Source organism: Caretta caretta, chromosome 4 (assembly GCF_965140235.1).
Source record: "Caretta caretta isolate rCarCar2 chromosome 4, rCarCar1.hap1, whole genome shotgun sequence".
Lineage (NCBI taxonomy): Eukaryota > Metazoa > Chordata > Testudines > Cheloniidae > Caretta > Caretta caretta.
The window spans coordinates 45,823,803-45,848,510 of NC_134209.1; the positions used below are offsets into that span (position 1 = coordinate 45,823,803).

Sequence of the window (24,708 nt, forward strand, 5' to 3'; positions counted from 1 at the left end):
ATTTCCAGAAGAATCTTAATAAATATGGAGTATTTGCTTTTGCTGATATTTATTTATTTACTCTTGTAACAGACATACAAGTACATATTTGTATGGTGTGTGAGTTTATTCTCCCTCTCTCTGGGTAACATTTGTCAAAAGTAATTAAGTCCATTTTCAAAACTGACTTATGTAGCCTGTGTAACCCCCCCCCCTTCTGTTTTCCTCATCTTCCTTTTGTCATTTCCCTTTCATGTCTTTTACATCCACTTGTTGAATCTTCCATTGTATTTATATAACACCCAGCAACACCCTGCTATCAGTGGCTGTCCAGATACCACAACAAAGTAAATATTAAATAATATGAATTGCAGTATGAAAAAGGAAATTTATAAACACTTTTGAAATACATAACTTTGATTTAGTTATTTTGGATAAAAGATTTTTAAAAAACCGTATAATATATATGTGAGCAGTGGACTTTTCCTCCAGACATGGCAGATGCTTGAGGCATTTATCTTTGGGCTGAATCAAACATTTGTTGAACCTAAAGGTTTCTGTACAAGAAATCCTATTTCTTTTAGTGTATCTGCATACGCAATATGCAAATTCAAACAAGAGAGAAACAGTGTTTAAAAAGTCTTGTGGGCAAATTCATCCCTGGTGAACTACGCCTGACATAGTTAGAGTTTGCCAGAGATGAATTTGACTCGGCCCTCAAATGCCGCTTTGGTGTATGCAGGTAATGTGGTCTCTGCATCGTCTTAAAGAGATTATTTGGTTGGTTAAAGAGCTTTTGGAACTATTGCCAAAAAGGAAGGATAAACTGTGGTTGCCCCCTGCAATTGAGTTTTCCAGGTGGTGAGGTTGATATTGCTAGTACAATATAACATTCAACACTGAAAAAGATACATTGCCATTACAGTCACAATAGGTATTTTATTCTTCAAGGCCCTGACTAAGATCAGTGATACAACTGAGTGCTGCACGGAGAATGTTAGACAATCCAATGCTCTATTAATATGCAAGTCACTGACATTCCCAAAGAAGAGGAATCTCCAATCCTGGTTTATATATGGAACAATTGCTTCCAAAGGCCCTTGGCCTACTGTAAATGTGCAGAGTCTCATTTCCCTCTCGTTTACATCAGAATAACACTACTGACGTGAGTGGGGCTCCCAGAATATAAAGCAATGATACCGAGAAGAGAGTCAAGTCCCCTGTGTAGAGAAGGATTGACATATATAATGGAAAGCAGGTAGCATGGAAGCACGGTTGGTTCTTATGCTACAGAACACTTGTGATTTCTTTTAAAAAAAATGTTTGTCCTGCCTTCTGATTTATACTTTGCAGGTCCCAAAGTGACAAATTTAAATTGTTAAGCTGCTTCAGAGCAACGGTTAATTTGTGTACACATTTCAATGTAGTTGGTAGAAACAAATATTTTGTGATACATAAATTAGCTTTAGGTAGTGTATGATTTACCAGAGCAATACCATATCAGTGCAACTACCGCAGAGACCACATATGCCTCAGCATTTTAAACTCCACGTTTTACTGGGGCCATTAAACTGTCCACAGATCCTCATCCTTTTTAAAACTGGGTGGTAATTAATGGTTCTTCATTCCATTGTTAAATATAGTGGCAACTCCAGGTAGAAGAGTTAGAGTCAGGGGAGCTATAATTGATACGTTGTAGGATGTCAGAATTAACTAATATGTTTGTGCCAAGGAGACCCAGAAACACAAAGGGGGCATTGCTGTGCAATACTGATACTCCGTCTACACATCAAAGGCAGGATTTGGCTCACTATTTGAGATATTGTGCAATGCTCAAACTTAGGGGTTTACATTTAAAATAACCAATTGCGACATGCAGTGTATAAAAAAATAAACCTGATTTTCAGATGTTTAACTCTACAGTGAAGTTTGGAGGCACATGTACCGGTAAGTACAGTCTGTGTATGGACAAATGATCATTTACACACAGTATCTAGAACATTTGATCTGTATTCCTGTTGAATATGCAAAGCAGGCGCACAAATATATACATGTATGTCTGTGGTGAAGCTTCTGAAAATCTGGTCTTACAGCCAAATTTTCAAATGCAGATGTCTAATGTTAAGTGCATACACAAGTGGCCAGATTTTCACAGGTACTAAGCACCCAATGAGTTTTAGAGGGAGTGGAATGTGTTCAACAACTCTAAAATATCAGGTCACTGAGGATGCTAAATATGGATTTGGGTGCCTAGCTTTAGGTTCTTTGAGCTTATATGTCTCACTAAGCATTAGGGTTGCCAACTTTCTAATGGCACAAAACCGAACACCCTGCCCTGAGGCCCCGCCCCCACTCACTCACTCCAGCCCCCCTCCCACTGTCGCTTGCTCTCCCCCACCCTCAAGCGTTTTCACTGGGCTGGGACAGGGGGTTGGGGTGTGGGAGGGGGTGAGGGCTGTAGCTGGGTTCCGGGGTGGGGCCAGAAATGTGCAGTTCAGGCTGCAGGAGGGGGTTCCAGGCTGGGGGAGGGGGTTGGGGTGTGGGTTCTGGGAGAGAGTTAGGGTGTGGGAGCGGGTTCTGACATGGGGCAGGAGGCTCGGGTTGCAGGCTCTGGCTGGGCAGCACTTACCTCAGGCGGCTCACGGTCGGCGGTACAGCGTGGCTAAGGCAGGATCCTTGCCTGCCCTGGCTCAGCACTGCTCCTGGAAGCAGCTTCCATGTCTAGCCCCTAGGTGGAGACGCGGCCAGGTGACTCTGCATGGTGAGTGCTACCCGCACCCACAGGCACCGCCCCCACAGCTCCCATTCGCCGCAGTTCCTGGCCAGTGGGGGCAGGGAAAGCACACGGAGCTTCCCTGATCACCCCAGCACCTAGGGGCTGGACAAGCCGGCCGCTTTCGCAGAGCTTTGCAGAGCCAGGACAGGCAGAGCCTGTCTTAGCCATGCTGCACCGCCTACTGGACTTGTAACGGCCCGATCAGCAGAGCTGACCAAAGTCACCAGGGTCCCCTTTTGACTGGGCTTTCCGGTCGAAAACCAGACGCCTGGCAAACCTACTAAGTATAAATGTGGTTGTGAGTGCTAATGCTGGTGTTGTGTAAGAGTAATAAACAGACAAATATATAGGTATTGATCATGTTTATGCACCATGGCCTATGTCTCAGGCTATATATTGATAAACTTAACATTGATCTGATGGGATTTTTTCCTAAGTAAAACAAATTTTAGAGCCCCAATAGGCTGTCACCATATTTTGTGTCCACTTATCTGATATAACTAGATATTGGCAGGGGTACCATGTATACAGTATGCTATTACTCTTATACTGTATATTAACATACTGATTCTATTTTGGTATTTTAATTAGTTGTCGTCCTACAAACACCACTGGCCCTATCCCAAATGGGGGGCATTTTGTTTAAATAGATTAAATCCCATCTTGAATTATGATTCCTTCTCCAATTAATGTTGACACTACTGAAGTGCTGAGATCCAGAAGCTGTTGGCCAGAGAATTCTAACTCTCACCTCTGTGTTGTTCTCCTGTGCTTGTCTCTTATTCCTGAGTTCAGTATGAGAACTGGGATTTGGGCCCAATGAATGAATGGTCTGTTGCATTTATTGTAGACAGAGATAAACTTCTTAAGAGTTTTCATATCTGACTCTTACTTAATTTTTTTCTAGGCAATTCCATTTTTTCTCTTTTCCTCAGAGCTCTCCCTCTCTGTTTGTTTGTTGAGTTCTTGGCTATTTTATTCAGTGCTCATACACAGCAGCAGTACAGCATTTGGGTTACTTTCTCGTCTTTTTAACAACTGAGGTACACACACAGTGCTTTGCCCATCACTTGAAGAATATACTGTCCTCCTTCTCACCTTATTCCATTTGTAGAGTGTCAGTCTTTTTGTTTATTTAGCACTTAGTTCTTAATTCATTGCTTTTATTGCTACAAAGAAGGAGGTTGAGGTCACCTGCACTGCTGTGTGAGTTCAGTCTGCTTCAGCTGGCTCAGATTCCCTACTGCTGTCTGACCTTTCTAGGGGAGTGATAAAAAGAGTCGAAGAATTGGCTGAGGAATGTAATGAGTACAAAAGAGCTTGGAACACGTAACACATGCATTGAAAACCATACTTGTTAATTCCTTGAATCATGGTTAAGATGTAATTAAAGATGAATAACTGAGATTGCAGGCAACCAGTTTTGCCCACTCTCTGTCCTGCCCACGTACAAACTGTAGGAAGGTAAATTGAAACGGATTGTCTGCAGTTAATGCATTTTAGACACTTAAACTTAGACAAATTACCAGTATTCACAGATTCAGCAATGATGAGACGTGTTGATATGTATAGAAAAGCATCATAATAATGAATAGTGCTGTCTTCTTCACTGGCTTGCTAGAAGTATGGAAATACAGCACCAGATCTGGAAGTCCTCACTCAGTTTTTACTCAGGCAAAATCGCCATTGACCTCAGTGGGAGTTTTGCCTGAGCATGAATTGAGTAGGGGCTTCAAGGTTCATCCCTCAATAAATATTACAAGAGTTATATGTTGTTTTGCTACTTCCACGTCTGGGGTTCATTTATGCTTTTTAGGGTACTGGCCAGAACTGAGAGTGGAGCAGTGGTGAACTATTCCTGTGAGCTGTAGCTCACGAAAGCTCATGCTCAAATAAATTGGTTAGTCTCTAAGGTGCCACAAGTACTCCTTTTCTTTCAACAGACATACTGTCTCCTGACACTCCCCTGTGTACAAAGGGGTTACATTGGGGTGGGCAAACTTTTAGGCCCCAGGGCCATATTAGGGTTATGATATTGTATGGAGGGCCGGGTAGGGAAGGCTGTGCCTCCCCAAAGAGCCTGACTCCTGCCCCCTATCCGCCCTTCCCACTTCCCACCCCCTGACTGCCCACCTCAGAACCCCCTACCCATCCAACCCCCCCGCTCCTTGTCCCCTGACCACCCCCTCCCAGGACCCCACCCAGGGTGAAAGTAAGTCAAGTGACTTACCGGTACACTGGGGCCAGCTCGCCCCTGGAAGGGGCAGGTCTGAGGGGGTCAGAGCCAGCCCTAGCCCACCCTGTAAGGTAAATGCACCCCCTCTTTCTCATCCTCCCCCCCCCACCAGGGTAGCAGCAGCAGTGCAGGGCTCCGGGGGCTATTTAGAGGACCAGGGCGGCAGAGGCAGCTGGAGCCCCAACCCTTTAAATAGCCCCTGGAGCCCCCGCTACCCCAGGGCTCTGGGGGCTCTTTAAAGGGCCTGCGGCTCCCCTGCTTCTACTGTCCTGGTCCTTTAAATAGTCCCCGGAGCTCTGGAGTAGTGGCAGCGGGGCTCCAGTGGCTATTTAAAGGGCCGGGTGGTAGAAGCAGGGGAGCCCCGAGCCCTTTAAATAGCCACTGGAGCCCCACAGCTGCTACCCCAGGGCTCCAGCAGTGGGGCTCTGGAGGCAACTTAAAGGGCCTGGGGCTCCAGCCACTGCTGGGTGCCCCAGGCCCTTTAAATTTCCTCCTGGGGAAGCCAGGCTGCCCCACTACGGTGCACCAGCTCTTGCCGGTACGCCATACTGGGGCATACCGGCTTACTTTCACCTCTGACCCCACCCCTTATCCAACCCTGCTGCTCCCTGTCCCCTGACTGCCCTGACCCCTATCCACACGCCCGCCCCTAACAGCCCCCTGGGACCTCATCCCCATCCAGCCGCCCCAGGCTCCCTGTCCCCTGACTGTCCCAACCCCTATCATCACACCCCTGCCCCCTGACAGGCCCCGCGGGACTCCCACACTTATCCAACCCAGCCCTGTTCCCCGTCCCGTGACGGCCCCCCCCCAGAACCTCTGCCCCCTGTTCCCTGCTGACTGCCCCCCGAGACCTCCTTCACCGTAACCAACCCCCCTTACTATGCTGCTCAGATCAGCAGGAGCTCGCAGCCACGCCACTGCGCTGCCCGGCAGGAGCAGCGGGCCAGAGCACTGGCAGCAAGGTGAGGCTGCGGGGAAGGAGGACAGCAGGGGAGGGGCCGAGGGCTAGCCTCCCCAGCCAGGAGCTCAGGGGCTAGGCAGGATGGTTCCATGGGCCGGATGTGGCCCACAGGCCATAGTTTGCCCACCTCTGGGTTACATCCACTGTTACACACCTTAAGACATGAAGTGTAAACCCTCCTTCACAGATATCCAGTTCTACAGGCTGGTTGCAGAGTGGATTGTGGCCATGGAGTGGTTGTATATTAGCTAGTGCTGTTCTGACCATGGAATTCCTCTTGAATTCATTGACTTGTCGTCTTGTCTCCATCCATAGAACATACCTGCTGTCATTTCTCCACAGAACCCTTTCATGCCCCACTCTCCTCACAACGCTCTCTTCTTATTGCTTTCTTCATGTCCTTGACCCACACATGACCTTATGCTAAGGTGATGCTCCCTTTGTTGAATCAGTCTCCCTCACTCTCCCAGTCTCACTGCATGGCCAAGTACCTTCTATCTTCCTCTTTGAGTCCTTCATGCAAAGTCACTGATTCTAAAAATCTGTTTTCTAATAACCCCCATGCTCACCCTTACCTGAACTGTTGCTATCATGTATTGTCTCTGGTGGTTTTGCCTTGTATAACTAATCTTGTAAGCTATTTGGTGCAGGTGATATGTCTGAATTTGTGTGTGTGTAAATCACCATGTACATTCACTCCAAGATATAGGGTGATTTGTAATAATTATGAAAAGAGTAACATTAATACACATTGCTATTTCAAGTAAGAAATGCATCATATGCTCTTTCTAAATACTCTTCATCTTTTTCAGTTTAAATATTTCACATCATTCATAGCTTAATTTCCAAATGCTTTACAATAATTTCCATATGTCCCATACAACTTTCTATGGTTCTTCTGTAGACGTTACCTAATTCAATTTAGAACCATCCTGGAAGCATTGATCTGAGTTACTCTACATACATCATCTATTTATATATGTGCTTTTTGTATGTTTTTTTCAGAATAAATGATCATTTGCTGTAGCACAAATAGAAAGCAAGAGCAACAATGGTAAAGATTACACCCTGAAAAATAAAATCAGAGGGAAGAGACAGCATTGTAAAATGTCTGAACAGATTGAACTGCAGCTGTTGTTGAAAATACCCTGATAAATGCCTGCTATTTTTCTTGATGCTTAACTTGAGAGATGATTATTCTGTTTCTGCAGACTGTGACTGAGAAACACAAGCTGAATGTACCTGAGACGATGACCGAGGTCCTGGATGTTTCAGATGAGGAAGGTGAGCAACTTAAATTTCCTTGTTTAGTGTCTTTTACGCCACCTACAGTATAGAATTAAGCTGCTTCAATTCTTGAAATCGTGTGCTGTTTAAAGTCCTTGATTTAATGCCTTTTTGGCTACAAGATTTGAATAGAGGCATTAAAGATGACCCCAATCCAAAAACTCTAGATCCAAATGTCTTGTATGTTTGTAATGGTCAGAACCAAATTCTGAAGTCTAAACACTTCCAAACATGGGAGTTTAAAATTCATATATAAAGCTTTTCCAAAGGTGCACTTACCCACTATAAAGAGAGGTTTGAGGCGCTGAACATTTTGGATCAGGTCCACCTGTATCAGATATGCATATCAGAGAAATAGACAGGGATCTTTGTTTAATTGGAAACATTAGGTAAAGATGCATATGTCTGAAGGAGACGAAACTGTTACCTTGAAGGCCTTTTGGCACTTGCTGACCACAGATTCATAGAGCATGACATAAAGTAACAACACACTGAGGCCATTGGCACCCTTTCAGATTTAACCCCATCTGCTGACTGAAGGTGTATGTTATATCACTTAGCTTAGTCCCAAGAAAACATCTGTGAAATTGATCTGGGATTATTACCTTTGGGCAGTTTATACTGAATAGAAATAAGCAAGCTAGCTTTGGGGGATACATTTTTAATAGTTTATGAAAGAATAGTTGACAAATTTAAAATACTGTGACTTCTGGACTAATGGTGGATATACTTACAGATGATACTTATAGATTCTTTTTCTATCTGAAATGCTGAATAATTCTATAGTAATGATATTTTATGCATGGCATATCTGCTGATTCTTATTGTCTGATGGGAATTGTCCTGATTGTGAGTGCCTAAGAGATTTAGGAACCTAAATTACAATTTTAAAAGTGACTTGAAAGATTAAGTCTCATAGAAAGTCAATAGGATTTGGGTTCCTAAGTGCCTAGATACCCTTTTGAGATGGCTTTTAGGCTGCTAAATTACTTAGGCAATTTTTAAAATTTATCCTGTGTCTAATTTGTGTGTTGAACTACAGATATTTGATTTCTTTTGTCAATTTGCCCATGCTTAACAAGACAGCAGGCCATAAATCAACAAGCATTCAAATCTATATGCAGTCAAGAATATGTTAGGCTTCTCTGCAATGTAATCAATGCAATTATATCTCTAGGGCCTGACTCTGCCACCTCTATTCCCTTTGAGCAGCACTTTACTCCTTGAACAATCCGAATGGGACTACTCATGAGTGACAAAATAAGGCCTTTAACAATTACAGCATTATGTTTATATTTTTCTATCCCCTTTGTTCATGTAAGCTACCATTCAGTCCTCTTTTAATCTGCAAAGCACAGCATGGCTTTCCACTGCTGTATCTGGAGGAGCTAGTTACTGGCTATCCCCTTTTCTCAAGCTAACTTGTATGTTGTGCAGCCTTTAAACACTCTGATGATGAACGCCTCAGTGATGGGGAAGCATATAGTGGCACAGGTGCTGTTAGAAGGAGTTCTTGGAGTAAGACACAAAAACTTTTCTGTTTCTGTTTAATTTGGTTTTATGTATTTATTTTTGTGCTGAGACGATCTGCATCTGCATAATCTGGGTGCCTAATACTGATCCATGTTAAAATAAAAGGAGTACTTGTGGCCCTTAGAGACTAACCAATTTATCTGAGCATAAGCTTTCATGAGCTACAGCTCACTTCATCGGATGCATGTTGTTACTTTTGAGAGCATGTCTGTGTGTATTTTTCTGTATGGAGAAGCCAGAAAATCCGAAGGCAATTTTACCTGTACCATTCATTATTTGACAGCACTTATTGTGGCCTTTTGGCATGACTAATTCCCTCCAGATTATTATCTTAGCATTCTGGGTTTTCTTGTCACCAGCCAACAAACAGAGTTTATCAAAAAGCTAGCAGACTGGAAATCAGCCCTCTTCTACATATCCTCTCAGGGCATAGGCGCTATACTAAGCATTTATGCCAATGCTGCCTCTGTGATCATACTGCTGATCACTGAGCAGAATGATCACAATGATTGCACTTCATGTCACCCTGCTTATAAAATCCATTCTTGGGGGCAAAAGCATTTTGGGGGTATGCAAACTTGTTGTTGTGGGTGGTGACTATAAGAGGAAATTAAAGTCGCTGGAGGCCAAAAGACAGAGACCTTTTATTACAGAGACTCAGCCTTTTCATAATTGTGGATTGTCTGTAAGAGACTAGCAGTAAGGTTCTTGCAGATCTTACCCTTAGTTGTATTACACTGACAAGATATATTTCTGAATAAATAAATGTGACACACTAAACCTTCTAACTTTAATCATATAGTTAAAAAGTTGAACATGACAGGAATACTTGAGCAAGTTAATATTTCAGAGCCCCACTGTGGAGCCTATTTATGGGAGGAGTTTGTTATTTGGTATTTTTCCTGTGAAGCAGTGGTTTTGTTTATGACTGTAATACTATATTAACAATATAATATTCATTTATGAATAATAATTCAGATGCAATATCCAATGTCAATGATGTAAAATCAAAAAAGCCATCTAGTCCATTCATCTCCCTGGATTGTTTCCTGGAGGATGTTTGCTATTGTTCAGGTTTTAAATGTCTCAGTGATGGGGCGAGGCTTCCACTGTATGTGGGTCCATTGGGCTCCCACTTGGTCTTTGGTAATTTTCACCCAGTAGTTTGTACGTTTAGCAGCAAGAGTCCTACTGGGGATCTTTTGCTCTTGAGAATATCTGCAAGAGTTTAGTGCTGAGGGCAGCATTGTTATTCACATAGAGGCAGTAGGCTCGGTATTTTGTGTTTGTATGTTAAATTGGTTTCTGTTTATTTTTAAATAAACATTATGGTTTGTATCATGTATTTTTAAGCACCGGAAATATGTGGTTGGTGTTGTATAAAACAGAGCGAAAGATGGAAATGCAGACACGTGTGGTGTGATGACTCTCAGATGGGTCGCCATCAATAGGTTTGGCAGAAAGAGTGAATGTTAGGCAAGAATTGAATGAAGAAAGGTAGTCATCTTTTGCATCAGAAGGCCAGGGAGTTCCAAAGTCAGGCTAGCATGGCAGAAAGTGAAGTCATGAGTGGAAGATAGAAAGTGGAATGGATAGAAAGGGAGCAGTGAGAGGGAGGCACTGAAGGAGCAAAGGGAGTGACAGATGGAAACTTTTGCAGTTGATAACACTATTACATCAAAGAACAAATCCCACTACATTACCACAAAGGGCCCCGTTACATAGACCTACACAGGCAAAATATCCATTGGCATCAGTGAGTGTTTACCTGCCTCACAAGCTTGATATCAGGACCTAAGACTTTTTGTTACAACCCAGGTTGAAATCAAGTATGTTGCATAATTGAATTGTAATCTAAAATAAGGAATGCTTCTTAAAGACTAATATTAGTTGCTCCATATTTATTATCATTACTATTTGTTTAGCACCAGCAATATGATCAGTGCTGTACATACTACAGAAATAGAGAGAGACTTTCTAGAAGTTCAGACAGATCAAGGCCCTGATCCTGGAAAGACTTACACATGTGCTTAATGTTATGTGTAATCAATGGGGCTACTCATAACTGTAAAGTGAACCATGTGCATAAGCTTTTGCAGGACTGGGTCCTTGAAGATGAATGTTGATGAGGCAAGACATTCTAGACAACTGAGAAGAGAGAACTTTTTTTCCCTTCAGATAATTGATGAGTAATGTCATTATTACTATGCAGCCATTACTTATATGTTATTTTTGCCCCACTTAAAGTAATAATAATTATAATAAAATACTTAGCACTTATTTTAATGCTATACATGCTTAAATGTTTCTACGGACAGTAATTAATTTATGCTCAAAACTCCCTCGAGACAGAGATTTTAACTGTTGTCATCCCTATTGTATAGATAGGGGAACTGAGGCGGAAAAGTAAAAGAACTTAAACCAAGGAACTGCAGTGAGTTTATGTCAGAGAAAGCAACTCCTAATTCTCAATTCTGTTTCCATTGGACTAGATCATGGCATCATTTTGTATTTTGACATTGATTAAATAAAGTTCATTTTTGTTTGAGGAAAGGGGATAAGAAAATATAAAATGCCAGGGTATGATTTTTTATGTGTAGAAGAAATAGTCCCAGAAATCAGCCTTAGAATAACAGCACTCAAAGAGGAATAACCATTATAAAATAAACCCCTAGTGTTTACTGTCTAACAAATTACAAAAGATTCTATCCCATCTTTGCTTTAGAAATAAATTTGTGTTGTCATTGTGTCATTCTTTTAAACATCAACAAATACTAGTCATCTAAAGAAGAGGATCATTAGAATAATGAATTTGCTAAAGCATTGCTAAAAACAGAAATAGCTTAATCATATAGGCTGAAAGTAACATATGTCCTCTACATCTATAAGTACCGTAATATGCATTAAATCGCTACATGTTTTAGTCACTAAAGGCCAAATTGTTCCATCTGTACGCACACAGAGTAGTCCCTTACTCTCAAGGAGTCCTATGGATTTCATACTTACTCAAAGTAATAATAACCATGGGAGAGTGGGGTTTCATATCCCTTCATGAACATGGATTAGTGATAAAGTGATTTCATGTAATCTGTAGAAGTAACTCATCATTGAAGCACAAGAAAAATGTGACTTTAGATTTCATAAAAGCTCAGAGTTAATCCATAACCTATTCCGCCAGATTCCTGATTAAAAGAAAAGTGGCTTACTAGGAATTTATAAACTGAAAATCCTATTTCTCATAAGAGAAACGCACCAATAAAAAGGTTTCTTCATTCGTTTTTGTAGCATACACTAAACTTGAGTATGTGAAATATTGAAACCATTTAATGAACATGGCCACAATATTGCCATATGCAAGAAGAGTTGACAAGAGCTAATGAGGTATTACTGTTTTGTTTAGGCACTGAAGTGGGAATCAACAACCCTGGGTTCTATTACAGGATCTGCCACTGACCTATTTGTGTGACCTTAGGGAAGTCACTTCACTTTCTTGTGCCTCAGTTTCCCCATCTGTAAATTGGGAATAGTGATATATTCCTTTGTATGGCACTTATAGATCTATGGATTGAAAGTTCTATGTAAGAGCAATATTATTATTCATAGATTCATCTATTTCAAGGACAGAAGGGACCATTGTGATCCTCTAGTTTCTAGTCTGACCTCCTCTATAATACAGGCCATAGAACTTCCCCAAAATAATTCCTTTTCAAACGAAGCATATTATTAAAAAAAATCTTGATTTAAAAATTGCTAGTGATAGAGAATCCACCACAACCCTTGGTAGATTGTTCAAATGGTTGATTACTCTCAATGTTAAAAATTTTCATTGTATTTCCACTCTGAATATGTCTAGCTTCAACGTCCAGCCATTGGATTTTGTTATATCTTGGTCTGCTAGACTGAAGAGACCATTACCAAATATTTGTCCCCGATTTATAAACTGTGATCTGGTCACCCCTAAACTTTCTCTTTGTTACACTAAATAGATTGAGCTCCTTGAGTCTATTACTATAAGACATATTTTCTAGTCCTGTAATCATTCTTGTAGCCCTTCTCTGAGCTCTCTCCAATTTATCAACATCGTTCTTGAATTGTGAACACCAGAACTGGATGCAGTATTCCAGCAGTAGTCACACCAGTGCCAAATATGGAGGTGAAATAACTTCTCTTCCCTTACTCAAGATTGCCCTATTTAAGGCAATCCCATTCAAGGATTGCATTAGCCAATTTGTCTACAGTGTTGCACTGGGAACTCATATTGAGCTGATTATCCACCATGACATCCAAATCTTTTTCTGAGTCACTACTTCCCAGGATAGAGTCCCTCATCCTGCAAGTATAGCCTACACTCTCTGTTCCCAGATGTATACATTTACAGTTAACCATAGTAAAACACATTGTTTACTTTAGCCCAATTTACCAAGTGATCCAGATAGCTCTGTATCAATGATGTATACTTTTCATTATTTACCAGTCCTCCAATCTTTGTGTCATCTGCAAACTTTATCAATGATGATTTTAGGTACTCTTGCAGGTCATTGATAAAAATGTTAAATGTCCGAGGATCAAGAACTAATCCCTGTGGGAACCCACTCAAAGCTCAGTGATGATTCCCTGTACAATTACGTTTTGAGACCTATTAGTTAGCCAATTTTTAATCCAATTAATGTATGCCATGTTAATTTTGTGTTTTAGTTTTTTTTATCAAAATGTCTGTGGTATCCAAGTCAAATGCCTTGCAGAAATCTAAGTATATTTCATCAACACAATTACCTTTATATACCAAACTTATATTCACATCAGAAATTGAAATAATCAAATGTTAGTTTGATTATGACATGATTATTGTAATTATATAATGCTGTAGGTATATTCTTTGTTCAAAATACATTATGGCTGCACCTGCCTGGAATTGCGCTGTGATAAACATATTGAAAGGTTGCCTAGTACCTTCTATGACCTTTTCTGTAAACAATGCTAAAATGTTGCTTTGTAGCTTCTTCTGAAGAATGTTCCTCACTGAATCACATCAGATATTCAAGTGCCTTCTATAGCAGCATTAAAGTAATGGGAGTATTATTTGATTATGTGTAGGCTTGGCAGAATTAGATTTTTACTTTTTTATCATAGTGTTTATTTTAAGCAGTTTTTTCTATTACTGATTTAAATTTTCACAGTTGTGAGAAATTGTGGAATGGGTCAGACATTGGGGAGGGTCAGACAAAAATTGCTTAAAGACCGTAGATACTGAGATTCAAATAATTAAAGCTTTAAAACACAACTTCTCAACATCTCACATCAAAATATACAGAATACATATCCTTAAACTCTGATAAGTTCTCAAGCAGTATTTTTCTTAGTTTGCCTGTCTGTAAATGTTGATTATCAGTACTGGAAATATTTTTTCAACCATTTTTGTGTGTGTGGAGAAATGACATGTACTAATAAAAATCTAATCTTTCCAAGCCTAGTTAATGTGTGTGAGAAAAAGGTTGAGCAGACTAGTCAGGGCTAAATTCACTGCTGACATAAGAGCCGCTGTGTATTACGTAGTGGAAAACATAGGGCCTTCCAAAATTATCTAATAGCAGGAGGTGGAGGATGTAAAATCTTGGTTAGAATGAAGAAACACAATTTATAAATACTTCATTATACTTTAAAGCCACATGGCCAAATTCTGCTGTCGCATTACACCAGTGTAAATCCAGAAAACCTGCACTGAAATGAATGCACTTACCCTGGATTTACTATTTTATAACTGAGAACAAGATTTGGCTTTCTGTATGTAGCCAAGTATGGATGACTTACAGAAGCAGGTCAAAAGCCTCAATGAGAAAGAGAGAGAGAAATGTACATTCATAGGAAGTATTTGGTAAGTATACCAAAGCTAATTCCTAAAATCTTATTGACAGAAAGGGAACAATAATACAATAATACCTTTCTTCTGTGCATGCTGTGATAGGCATTGGAAACCAGCAGAGAAATTTAGCCAATATCTCCCCCTCATTTCAAAATGATCTCCATACTCTAGATTTCACACTCTAGCTGTGAAAGAAAAAATGGTTAGCTATTAAATGATCTCTTGCTTGGGCCTATTGAGACAGAGCTATTTGTGTTAAAGTGCAGTACTCTGTATAAATGGCGTTGTTGGGTTCCATGTTTGTAGTCTCTTAATGACTTCCAAGTAAAATGATATTTTTTTTCTAAGTGCCAGAACAAACTCAGTTGTAAATTTGAAAGTCAGGATGGATTCTTTCTGGATGACGCACTGTCAGCGATAAAGATTCTGCCGTCAGAATTTTTTTTGACATGTGAAGCAGATGATCTCTCTCTCTTCCATAGTTGCATTGGCTCTGCATTGCTAAGACAAGCCAAAAATAACAACTAGATCTGGTTGAAAAATTTCAATTGAAACTTTTTTTTCTGACAGAAAATGACATTTCTCAGGAAAATAGAAACCTTCCCTGACCATCTTTAGTAATAACCATATATGTTGGCCAGTAAAATCAGCAGGCATGACTCAAAACACAAGAAACACATTGATTGCATAAGAAAGTGTCTGTTTTCCATAGCTGTTTTGCAGAGCAAAAACTCACTTTCAAGCCAAGAATGATTACTCTACTCTTTCGCAAATGGTCTCACTGCATCTTCTCTCAGTGGAAAAGGTAGCAATAAGAAAAGGCTGGAGAATGATTAAGAGGCACTTATGACATATACCTTTAAAATCATTGTAACAGATGACCTTACCAGCAATTCTGGAAATGGAATTCTTTTTTTCACAGGATCTAGCAGGACCTGATTATATATTAACATAACTGTTTATTGAAGCAACTGCTTATAGTTGGTCTAGTTCTTTTTCTTTCTAAACCAAGATCAGAACATTACAGGAAGGGGCATGATTTCTGTTGAGTCTTACCCATCTGAACAACATGTCTGAAACCCATCTTTAAAGAACAGTAGCTGTCCGAAATTATTTCCACTCTCCACAAGCTTTAGAGTGTACTTTCTTATCTTTCCTGCATGGCTATTCACATGTTGTTTTTTCATTGACATTAATCATCTTAATTAATGGCAGGTTCTCTGGATGCTAACAGTGCCATAAGTCATTAACAGTTAATGTAAATCCCACAAGTCATTAGAACATGGTCCCTGTGTTGAAATAGAGTGTCATGGATGTTTTTCCTTTACTCTCCTGTGAATGAAGCTTTTAGAGCACATATTAGCATGTAACTTTTTTTTTATTAAGGCAAAGTTACAATAAGACATTAACATACTACATCACACATTACTTATTCAGGATCAGGTTCATAATCAAAGAAGCTGGCTAAAGATATTGGCTTGCTGGCTGGGGAGCTCTCTTCCTTTGAATACACTAAAAAGGGTGACCACATTTCTAAATACCTATTCCTTTTTTGGTGCTTCTCTTGTGTAGTACTTAAAGAAAGGGGTTGAGTGAAAGACAGACATGCATTTATCTATCCTCTTGAACTTAGAAGGACAAATGATGCAATACTTTGTACCACTGAGCTCAAGGCAAAGAACCATTTCTTTCCTTCCACCCTAGTACCCACAAAATCTCTGTCAGTGAAAGTATTTGGGTTATAGATGGCCTGGTTAATCCAAGCTGTCTCCACTCAGTGGCTGGCATGAGTTCCTCATGTCATGATAAAATTTCTTGTTTTGTGGATAAAATCAATGAGATTTGGAGTGAGCTGTTTACATCCATATGGTCAGAGCAACATTCTGGTGGGACGTATCTTCTCGCAGTGACCCTTTTCCCCAGGTGAGTTTCTTTTTAAGACATTCCCTGCCCAAAATCTATGTTTAGGATCTGTTCTATCTCTCTGCTGGGAGTCACGCAAAGGAGTTACTAACACCTGAGGCTTCTACTGACTGAATGGCCCAAGGGGAGGAGAGGCATGGAACAGGCGTGGGATCAAACTTGTAGAACAGAAACTTTTGGTGCTTGGGAGCAACTTACATGAGCTTTCTTCTGTTGGCAGCCCCCTGCTGTAGCACTTTATTCCCTTTTTTGGCATTGTACAGTAGACCTACTTTGGATTTGTCAGCCTGCCATTCAGTCAGCATCCATTACTTATCAAAGCTTCTGTGGCATGGAGGGTTGTGAATATTTTATTCTGGTTCACATCCTAAAGAGGCAATGTTTATTCTCTGTCAGGTGACTGCTTGGCCACCTGCCAAATACTAGAATTCACTTTACAGTGGTCTAATTCAGGAGAAGACACATTTCAGTCATCCTCCTCGTCCCAGAATCCCGGGAGGGCAGATTAGGGCTAGTGCACTTGATTACCCTCTTCTCACCAGACAGTAGGGGCATGTGCAGACTTCCATTTGCTCCATTTCCTATCTTTTTGTAAGTGCTTTTCTGAGTGACATATAGCTGACATGATGTGATGTGCATCCACAATCAAGTAGCTATAGAATATTTGGGGTTTCAACTGGCTGAAGATGCAAAAATCTACAGCTGTGTTATGGCAGTTATATTCATTAGCTAAACCCATTGTAGTGCAGATAATTGTTTAATGGGTGTAATACACTGAGTGGAGCATTGACTCTGGGGAATCAAAGGTTTCCAAGCAGATTCTCAGGGGGTGATCTTTAATATATTTGCCATTAAAGATACTTCAGAGTTGAATAAAAAATTCATACTTGCCTTAGGTGCCTCGTCTCCACCTGTTACTTCTAAGATGCACAGCCCACATAGGGAACTGTACAGCATCCTGTGGACCTTACCAACATATAGCAAGGGAAGACAATGTTTTTGGCAAACTAACATAAGTGTATTCAGCTTTAAGAGCTTACATTAAAAACAGTTTTTGGCAGCTTTTTGCACAGCCCCCTTTCTCTTTTTTAATTTATCCCTTTGGCCTTCTTTGACGAAAATATTATGGGAAAAAGACTGGAAGAACAGTTTTTCTGCAGTAGTTTTCCACAGTACAGTTATGTTGCTGGGAGGGGACTGTGATGAGTTAGAGCTTTCCTATTGCATTAAAAGTAATACCATATCCCCCAAATCAGCTGATTTATAGAGTGAATTTCCAGGGTAGCATGGAGAAAATTTCACAGAGCCCCAATCCTGGCTGAAGATGTGGGCATAATGACCAGAGTACCATAATGAAAATGCATTCCAAGCTGATCCGGCTTGTTTTAAAAGCCGTAATTAAATGCTTCTCCCAGAGCCATAATTCCCAAACTAAGAACTGTATGTGGCTTCCCAAATTCTGCTCTCTGTATAATGATATGTTGTACTTAGTGTCTTTCATTTGAGGATCTCAAAGTGCTTTTTTGTTGGTTAACTGATTTAAGCCACACTTCGAGGTAGGAAAGTATCCACCCCCATTTTAGAGTTACATATAAGGAGGGTCAGTGTAATTAGGTAATTTGCCCTATCACTCAGTAAGTCATTAGAAGAATTAGGAATTAGAATATAGGAGCCCATTCCCAGTCTCCTACTCTAACAGTTAGGCAGTATTGCCTCCATGTTCAGCCGGGCTTGCCAGAGAGGGACAGAGAACTATGGTCTCTACACATGGCCAGCCTCTTTTTCAGTCTGTTCACTGATAACCACATTATAATGGTGTCTGAACATGTGAAATCACCAGAATAAAAATTATTTTTGTTTTACTAAGACCCACAAGTTATTAGCAAACATTTTACTTTTTATTCTCTCTCTTTGCAACCAAGCACCAAATCTAGTCCCAAAGCACTGTCAAGATGTTTCCCCTACTGTTTATAGAAACTGCCTTAGCAATTTGAAATTGAAATCTGTTGCCTTATTTTTTAAAAAGAATTGTGATATTGCGGGTTTACACTCCTGTTGTTATAGGGTTATTCAAAAATGTTGAAAATAGGAAATTGAATATATGTTCACAAAACACAGAACTATCAGAATGATTATGACAGAGTATTATTGGCTTAGGCAAAGAGATTACTTTTTTACTTAACTCCTGTTTGAAAGCAGTTTCATGTGGCTGTAACAGGGGTGGGCAAACTTTCTGGCCCGAGAGACACATCTGGGTAGCGAAATTGTATGCAGAGTTATGAATGTAGGGCTGGGGCAGGGGGTTGGTGTGCGGGAGGGAGTGCGAGGTGTGGGAGAGGGTCCAGTGTGCAGGAAGAGGCTCAGGGCAAGGGGCTGGAGCGGTTTGGAGTGCAGAAGGGGGCTCAGTGCAGAGGGTGGGGTGCAGGAGGGGTTCGGAAGTGGCCAGCATGTCCGACAGTGGCTCCTTGTGGTGTGGTAGGGCAGGCGGCTCCGCCGTGCGCTGCCCTCACCTATAGGTACCACCCCTGAAGCTCCCATTGGCCGTGGTTCCCTATTCCCGGCCAATGGGAGCTGCGGGGGGTGGTGCCTGCAGGCAAAGGCCATGCATGGAGCCCTGTGCCCCGCCTCCCCACGGGCCCCAGGGACATGGTGCCGGCTGCTTCTGGGAGCGGTGAGGGGCCAGGGCAGGCAGGAAGCGGTGAGGGGCTGGGCGGTAGTTTGCTCTCCCCTGGGCTATAACAATGGTTGGCAATGGGATTTCCCCTCATTCCTCCACCACCATCAGGCTCTGGACAGACAGAAATCTCCTAGGAACTGCATTTTCAGAGCTGACCTTTGCACCTAATGTGACATGCCCCTTTATCACCATAATGTCAACTCTTCACCACTTTTAATAACACTAAGCACACCAGCAGAAGTATCTACTGCTGGCTTCTCTTCATAGGCTAAGCCAGCTACCCTCCTACTCCTCCACTGTGGTAGGGTGTCTCTCTGCAAGTCCTGGGGGGAGTTCATCAGACCACTAGTATTATTATAATTATGTATTATTTTATTAATATGTAATTAAATAGTGTTCAGAGGCCTCAGTCAGAATGGGGGTCTTACTGGATTAGTCATGATCAAGTGCATCTGCTGATTGTAACAGTATTGATCTCATGTGCGGAGAGAGAATCTCTCAAGTAATCAGGGCCACAGTTTAGGGCTTCAGCTGTGAAAGCTGACCCACTGAACTCCTCCTACAAGTTAATAGGGAGCCAGCAGAGATCATGAAGCACCTGTGTCAACTGGTCAGTGCATCATGATTTGCTTAATAAGTGGTGTAAATTAAATGTCATTAATTTGACAGGTAACATGATGGCACAACTTAATAGAAAATGCTGGTAGGTCAGATTAATCACTTCTAACATGATAAAAGAGGGCAGTTTTTATACGACTACAAAACTACCATCTGAGGTGATTTTTCTGTGGAAATGCACTCATGGTCACCTGAACATCAAGCTCTCCTGAGTCTGTCTTTTTGTATGTTTTTGTGTATCACAATTAGACATCAGTCCTATCGTGGCCCACGGGTGGTGTTATATATATTAATAGTACTGATGTGTAAGATGGAATGTCTGTTTATTACATACAATTAAGTAACTCTCTTTGCATACCTGTAATCCTCCTGCCATGAATTAACACATTCAGGTAATCTCAACTGTATGAGAAGTTGCTTTAAGTTAATCTGTAGACTGTAGTTAGATATGATAAATTAAATAATTTTTATTTGCTTATACTCTAGGCCACAGTATTCTTTCATTGTTATTAAGGGCATGTCTACACTGTCCCACAGTTCCAACAGCCAGACTATGGGGTGTGTGAATAGCAATATGCACTAAAATACTGTGCAGTAGCTCCCCCATATGGTGCTGTGGGCATAAACAAAAAGGTTCCTACTTCTCATTAATGTAGTCCTGTTTGAAGAGAACTACTTTAATGCGAATTAAGAACCTTTTCTTTCATGCCCGCAACATCCAGACAGGGGAATTACAGCACAGAACTTTGGTTTCTATTGCTATTCACACACCCATAGTCTGGCTGTTGGAACACTGGAACACAGTAGACATGCCCTTGGTGTTGTGATAAAAGAGATGGGATGACTCAAGGGATTGGTCATGGTGCCTTGCCCCTCAAGGTCACTGCTTCAAGGATAGGCTAGGTCAGCTGTGTTATGACTGTTCATTGGCGATTGTGAAATGTGTTAATGGTCTCATTACAGTTCACAGTGTACAAATGTCCACCCTAAACAATTAGAACTAATTGGTACCACTATTGGCAGTTGCAGCTCAGACACCAAAGTTTGAATGAGTACGGAGATGGGTCATATTTTGGAAAGGATGCTAGGGGGATGAAAGCTGGTAAGGTTTTGCCTTTGTTTCCATTATGGATGGAATGCTTGGCATGATTGTAAGTTTTTAGTTTATTTGAAAAATCATTTGAAATTCCTTTTAAACAGCTTTCCCTTGATATCTTCCAAGGTTTAAATAAGTCTTGTGGTTTATATTGTCACATTCTCAGGAAGCATTGTTTGACAAAAGACCGGAAATATGCAACAATTAAATGCATTCTCTTGTTTTCTGTGAAACAATGCCCAGACTCTTTTTCTTTCAGTATTACAGATGGCGTTTTAAAAGACTTTGTAGTTACCCTTTAAAGATTTAGGTGTGCATATAGATTAGATGGAGACAGACAGATTATAAAAAAGCTGATTTTATTTGTTTTTGGATGTCGAATTTTCAAATGTTTTTATTTAACAGCTGGAAATAATGCTTGACCAAGCTAGAAAAGTTCAACTGAAATCAAATGTTAAGCTCTTTATGAAAACAAATACCAGCATTTCTGTATTTATGATTAAGCAGTGTTCATTTAGCCTGCTGTCCTAGTTAAATTGAGCAGAAAAGATGACACATTATCTCAAGTATAGATGTTAACAATAATACATTGTCACTATATTTTCCTCTCTTCTTTGCCTTTGTTAAACTAATCAGATTTGCATATTTGGACTGCATATGATAGAGGCATCCAAACTAAGGCCACATGGCAACTTCACTGAGCTCAAAGAAAATGTGCAGAATACAGAGCGCATAAGAGTACTGTCTCCTTTGGTATTAAGTTGTAGTCTCTGGAATGTTGCAGTGCTGCTTCTCGAGCTGAGCAAATTAAGGTGGAGTATCACAGCTAGGACTGGCAATTTTTGCAGGTCCTATCTCGGCATTAGAGTTGCCGTCTGCTTCATTTGATGCCAGTGCAGCTCTGAAATGAGAAAACTTGGAAACTTCTGCAATTTGTAGACTGGTATTACTGGTGAGGGCAACATGGTGGATCTCTGTGGCCTGCATTTAACACACAGAGACACAATGTAGTCATGGAATACCGCACTAAGGAGTTGGGAAAGAGGATGGAAAGATGTCAGGTTAAATGAGTATCTTCACTGAGGCTGGCAGAAACCATTCTCTCCAGTATGGAGATGGATCACACTGGAAATTTATTAAAAAATGGGGGGGAAACTTCCATGTGTCACGTAGCACTGTAAGTTCAGTTATGGTGATTCTCCTGAGAAAAAGAAGTTATTCCTTCATGCATGCATTCTGTGTGAGGGACCCTACTTTCTACATCTCATTTGGTCCCAAAAGCACAAATTTGTTCACCTTCAGGACATGTTGTAAGGTCCATCTGTTTACCCAGCCTTTGGGAGAGAAATGGGCATGGTAATGGCCAATACTTGTGGTAATGGGGGCTAATTTAGGTTTTGATTTCACCTTCGGTGAACTATTTTTTATGATGAGTAGTCGCTCCTGGTTCATTTTTCCACCGCCTGTGTGATTGTATTTCCAATTTATGGCAAATGCGCATGGAGCTTCTGAGTATCAGTTACCGTGTTTTAAAAATTTGAATCTTACGGGTGACCATGCAAGGATGCTTGTTGTCAGGACTGACACAATGTCCTTTGGAGTGCAGTTTGAATGTCTGAGAATTCAAATGAGGACTGACTTGTACCTGTCAGGCACAGGGCCAAAAAATGTACCTTTCTGAGTTGAAACCAACAGTTTGCAATCAAAAGAGAAATTGTCTCAGCATCCACTGTCAGTCCAAGCATCTAATGTAGCTGTGGATAAAGGAACTGTCACACTGTCTGGAGTGGCTTACGACCCTGAGTGCCTATTTCAGGCCAGACTGTCAGAAGCAGGGCCGACAACCCAAACTAGTGGTATGTTCTATGATTAGACTTCACCAAGCCAGTAACCAATGTGAACTCCCAGAGTACTGCAGTAGTCTTATAATGGAGTCACAGACAGTCCCCTTAAACACGCCAGTCTATCTGGCCACCCAGGGAACCTGGACTATGTGATAAATGGTCACTTACACCAAAAATCACAAAATATTCTGGTTTCATCCAGTCCCAAGAGACAAATCACTCACCTGGGTAGATTTGCATCCTAGACCTCACTCCAAAGACAATGCTGGTAACACATTATATAGTAAACTAACTAAAAGTTAGATAAGAAAAAGGAATGAGAGTTACTGAGAGGTTAAAGCAGGTAAAAATATATGTACAGGTGAGTCATAGTCTGTAACAGTAGTCCCCAAACTGTGGGGCACCCCCATGGGGGGCACACAAGAGGGTCAGGGCCAGCCCCCACGGTGGGGGAGGGCAGGAAAGAAGCACCTCGGTTCCAGCTCTTCTCTGCCCTCAGATCAGCTATGCCCCTAGCCTCGCTCCTCCGCTAACCCTGGTCAGTCCCCAGTCCTGTTCTGCCTCCAGGTCCAGCTCCTCCCTCCCTCTTCCTCCCCAGCCCAGCTCTGACCCCAGCTGTTGCTCCACTCCGCCTCCTGGGCAGGACTGCCTCTCATCCCAGCTCCTCCCCCATCTCCAGTTCCACCCCCAGCTCTGCCTTCAGCTGCTGAGGAAGCCTTGGCTGTTCAGTCATGGGGGAGGTGGGCATGGATGGATTCCATTACTGGTAAGGGAGGGTGCAAAAGTTTGAGCGCCATTGGTCTATAATTTCAAAAGGTCTCGGAGATGTAGTAGTCTCCCAGTTTCCCAAAAGTCTATTAGGACTACATAAAGGAATTCTGGAATATCTGTCTTCTTGTTCAGTTATTCTGCCCTGTTAGAATCCAAACAGTTCAGAGATGAATAATTTTTTCCTGACAGGTTTCAGAGTAACAGCCATGTTAGTCTGTATTCGCAAAAAGAAAAGGAGTACTTGTGGCACCTTAGAGACGAACCAATTTATTTGAGCATAAGCTCATCCAATGTAGCTGTAGCTCACTTCATTGGATGAGCTTATGCTCAAATAAATTGGTTCGTCTCTAAGGTGCCACAAATACTCCTTTTCTAATTTTTTCCTGTGTCTCATAAAAAAACAACTTGACAGTTCTAACCAAGTGTTCTCTTTCTTTGATGATGGAGAGAAGGGAATGCATTTAGGGTCTTTGATCTCTGATCATGATACATAATGACCATTTGCTTTGCAAAGCACAATAATTAGCACCTTCCTGTTACTGTCCTTCATTTGCATTACACGGCTTCTTTCTGTTTGGTGAGTCACTTAGATATAGGGATATACAATGTCAATGTGTGATACTACATTCTAACAGTATTCAGATAAGTGATAACTACGCATGCGACATCCCATTAGTTTTCATGAGGTTTAAACACCAAACACATTTGAATCTATTTAACAACCACTTTGATCTATACCAGGGGTGGGCAAACTTTTTGGCCCGAGGGCCACACTGGGTTTGCAAAACTGTATGGAGGGCCGGGTGAGGAAGGCTGAGCCTCCCCAAACAGCCTGGACCCCGCCCCCTATCTGCCCCCTGACTGCCCCCTCAGATCCTCCAACCCATCCAACCCCCCTGCTCCTTTTCCCCTGACTGCCCCCTCCTAGGACTTCCCGCCCCTAACTGCCCCCCCGGGACCCCACTCCCTGTCCAACCCCCCTGTTCCCCATTCCCTCACTGCCCCGACCCCTATCCACATCCCCGCCCCCTGACAGGCCCCCCGGAACCCCACCCAGTATCCAGCCCGCCCTGTTCCCTGAGTGCCCTGACCCCTATCCACACCCCCGCTCCCTGACAGGCCACCCCAGAACCCCACCCCATAT

At 41.6% G+C, this 24,708-nt stretch overlaps 1 protein-coding gene across 45 annotated transcripts in view; it reads left to right on the plus strand.

Moving 5' to 3' along the window:
- Nucleotides 1-24,708, plus strand: part of ANK2 (ankyrin 2) — a 565,434-nt gene that overhangs the window by 456,303 nt on the left and 84,423 nt on the right. For all 45 annotated transcript variants that reach the window (XM_048846718.2, XM_075127588.1, XM_048846724.2 and 42 more), the window contains one exon: nt 7,167-7,239. In XM_048846718.2, coding sequence (XP_048702675.2) covers nt 7,167-7,239 — 73 coding nt within the window. The remainder of the gene's footprint in view (nt 1-7,166; nt 7,240-24,708) is intronic.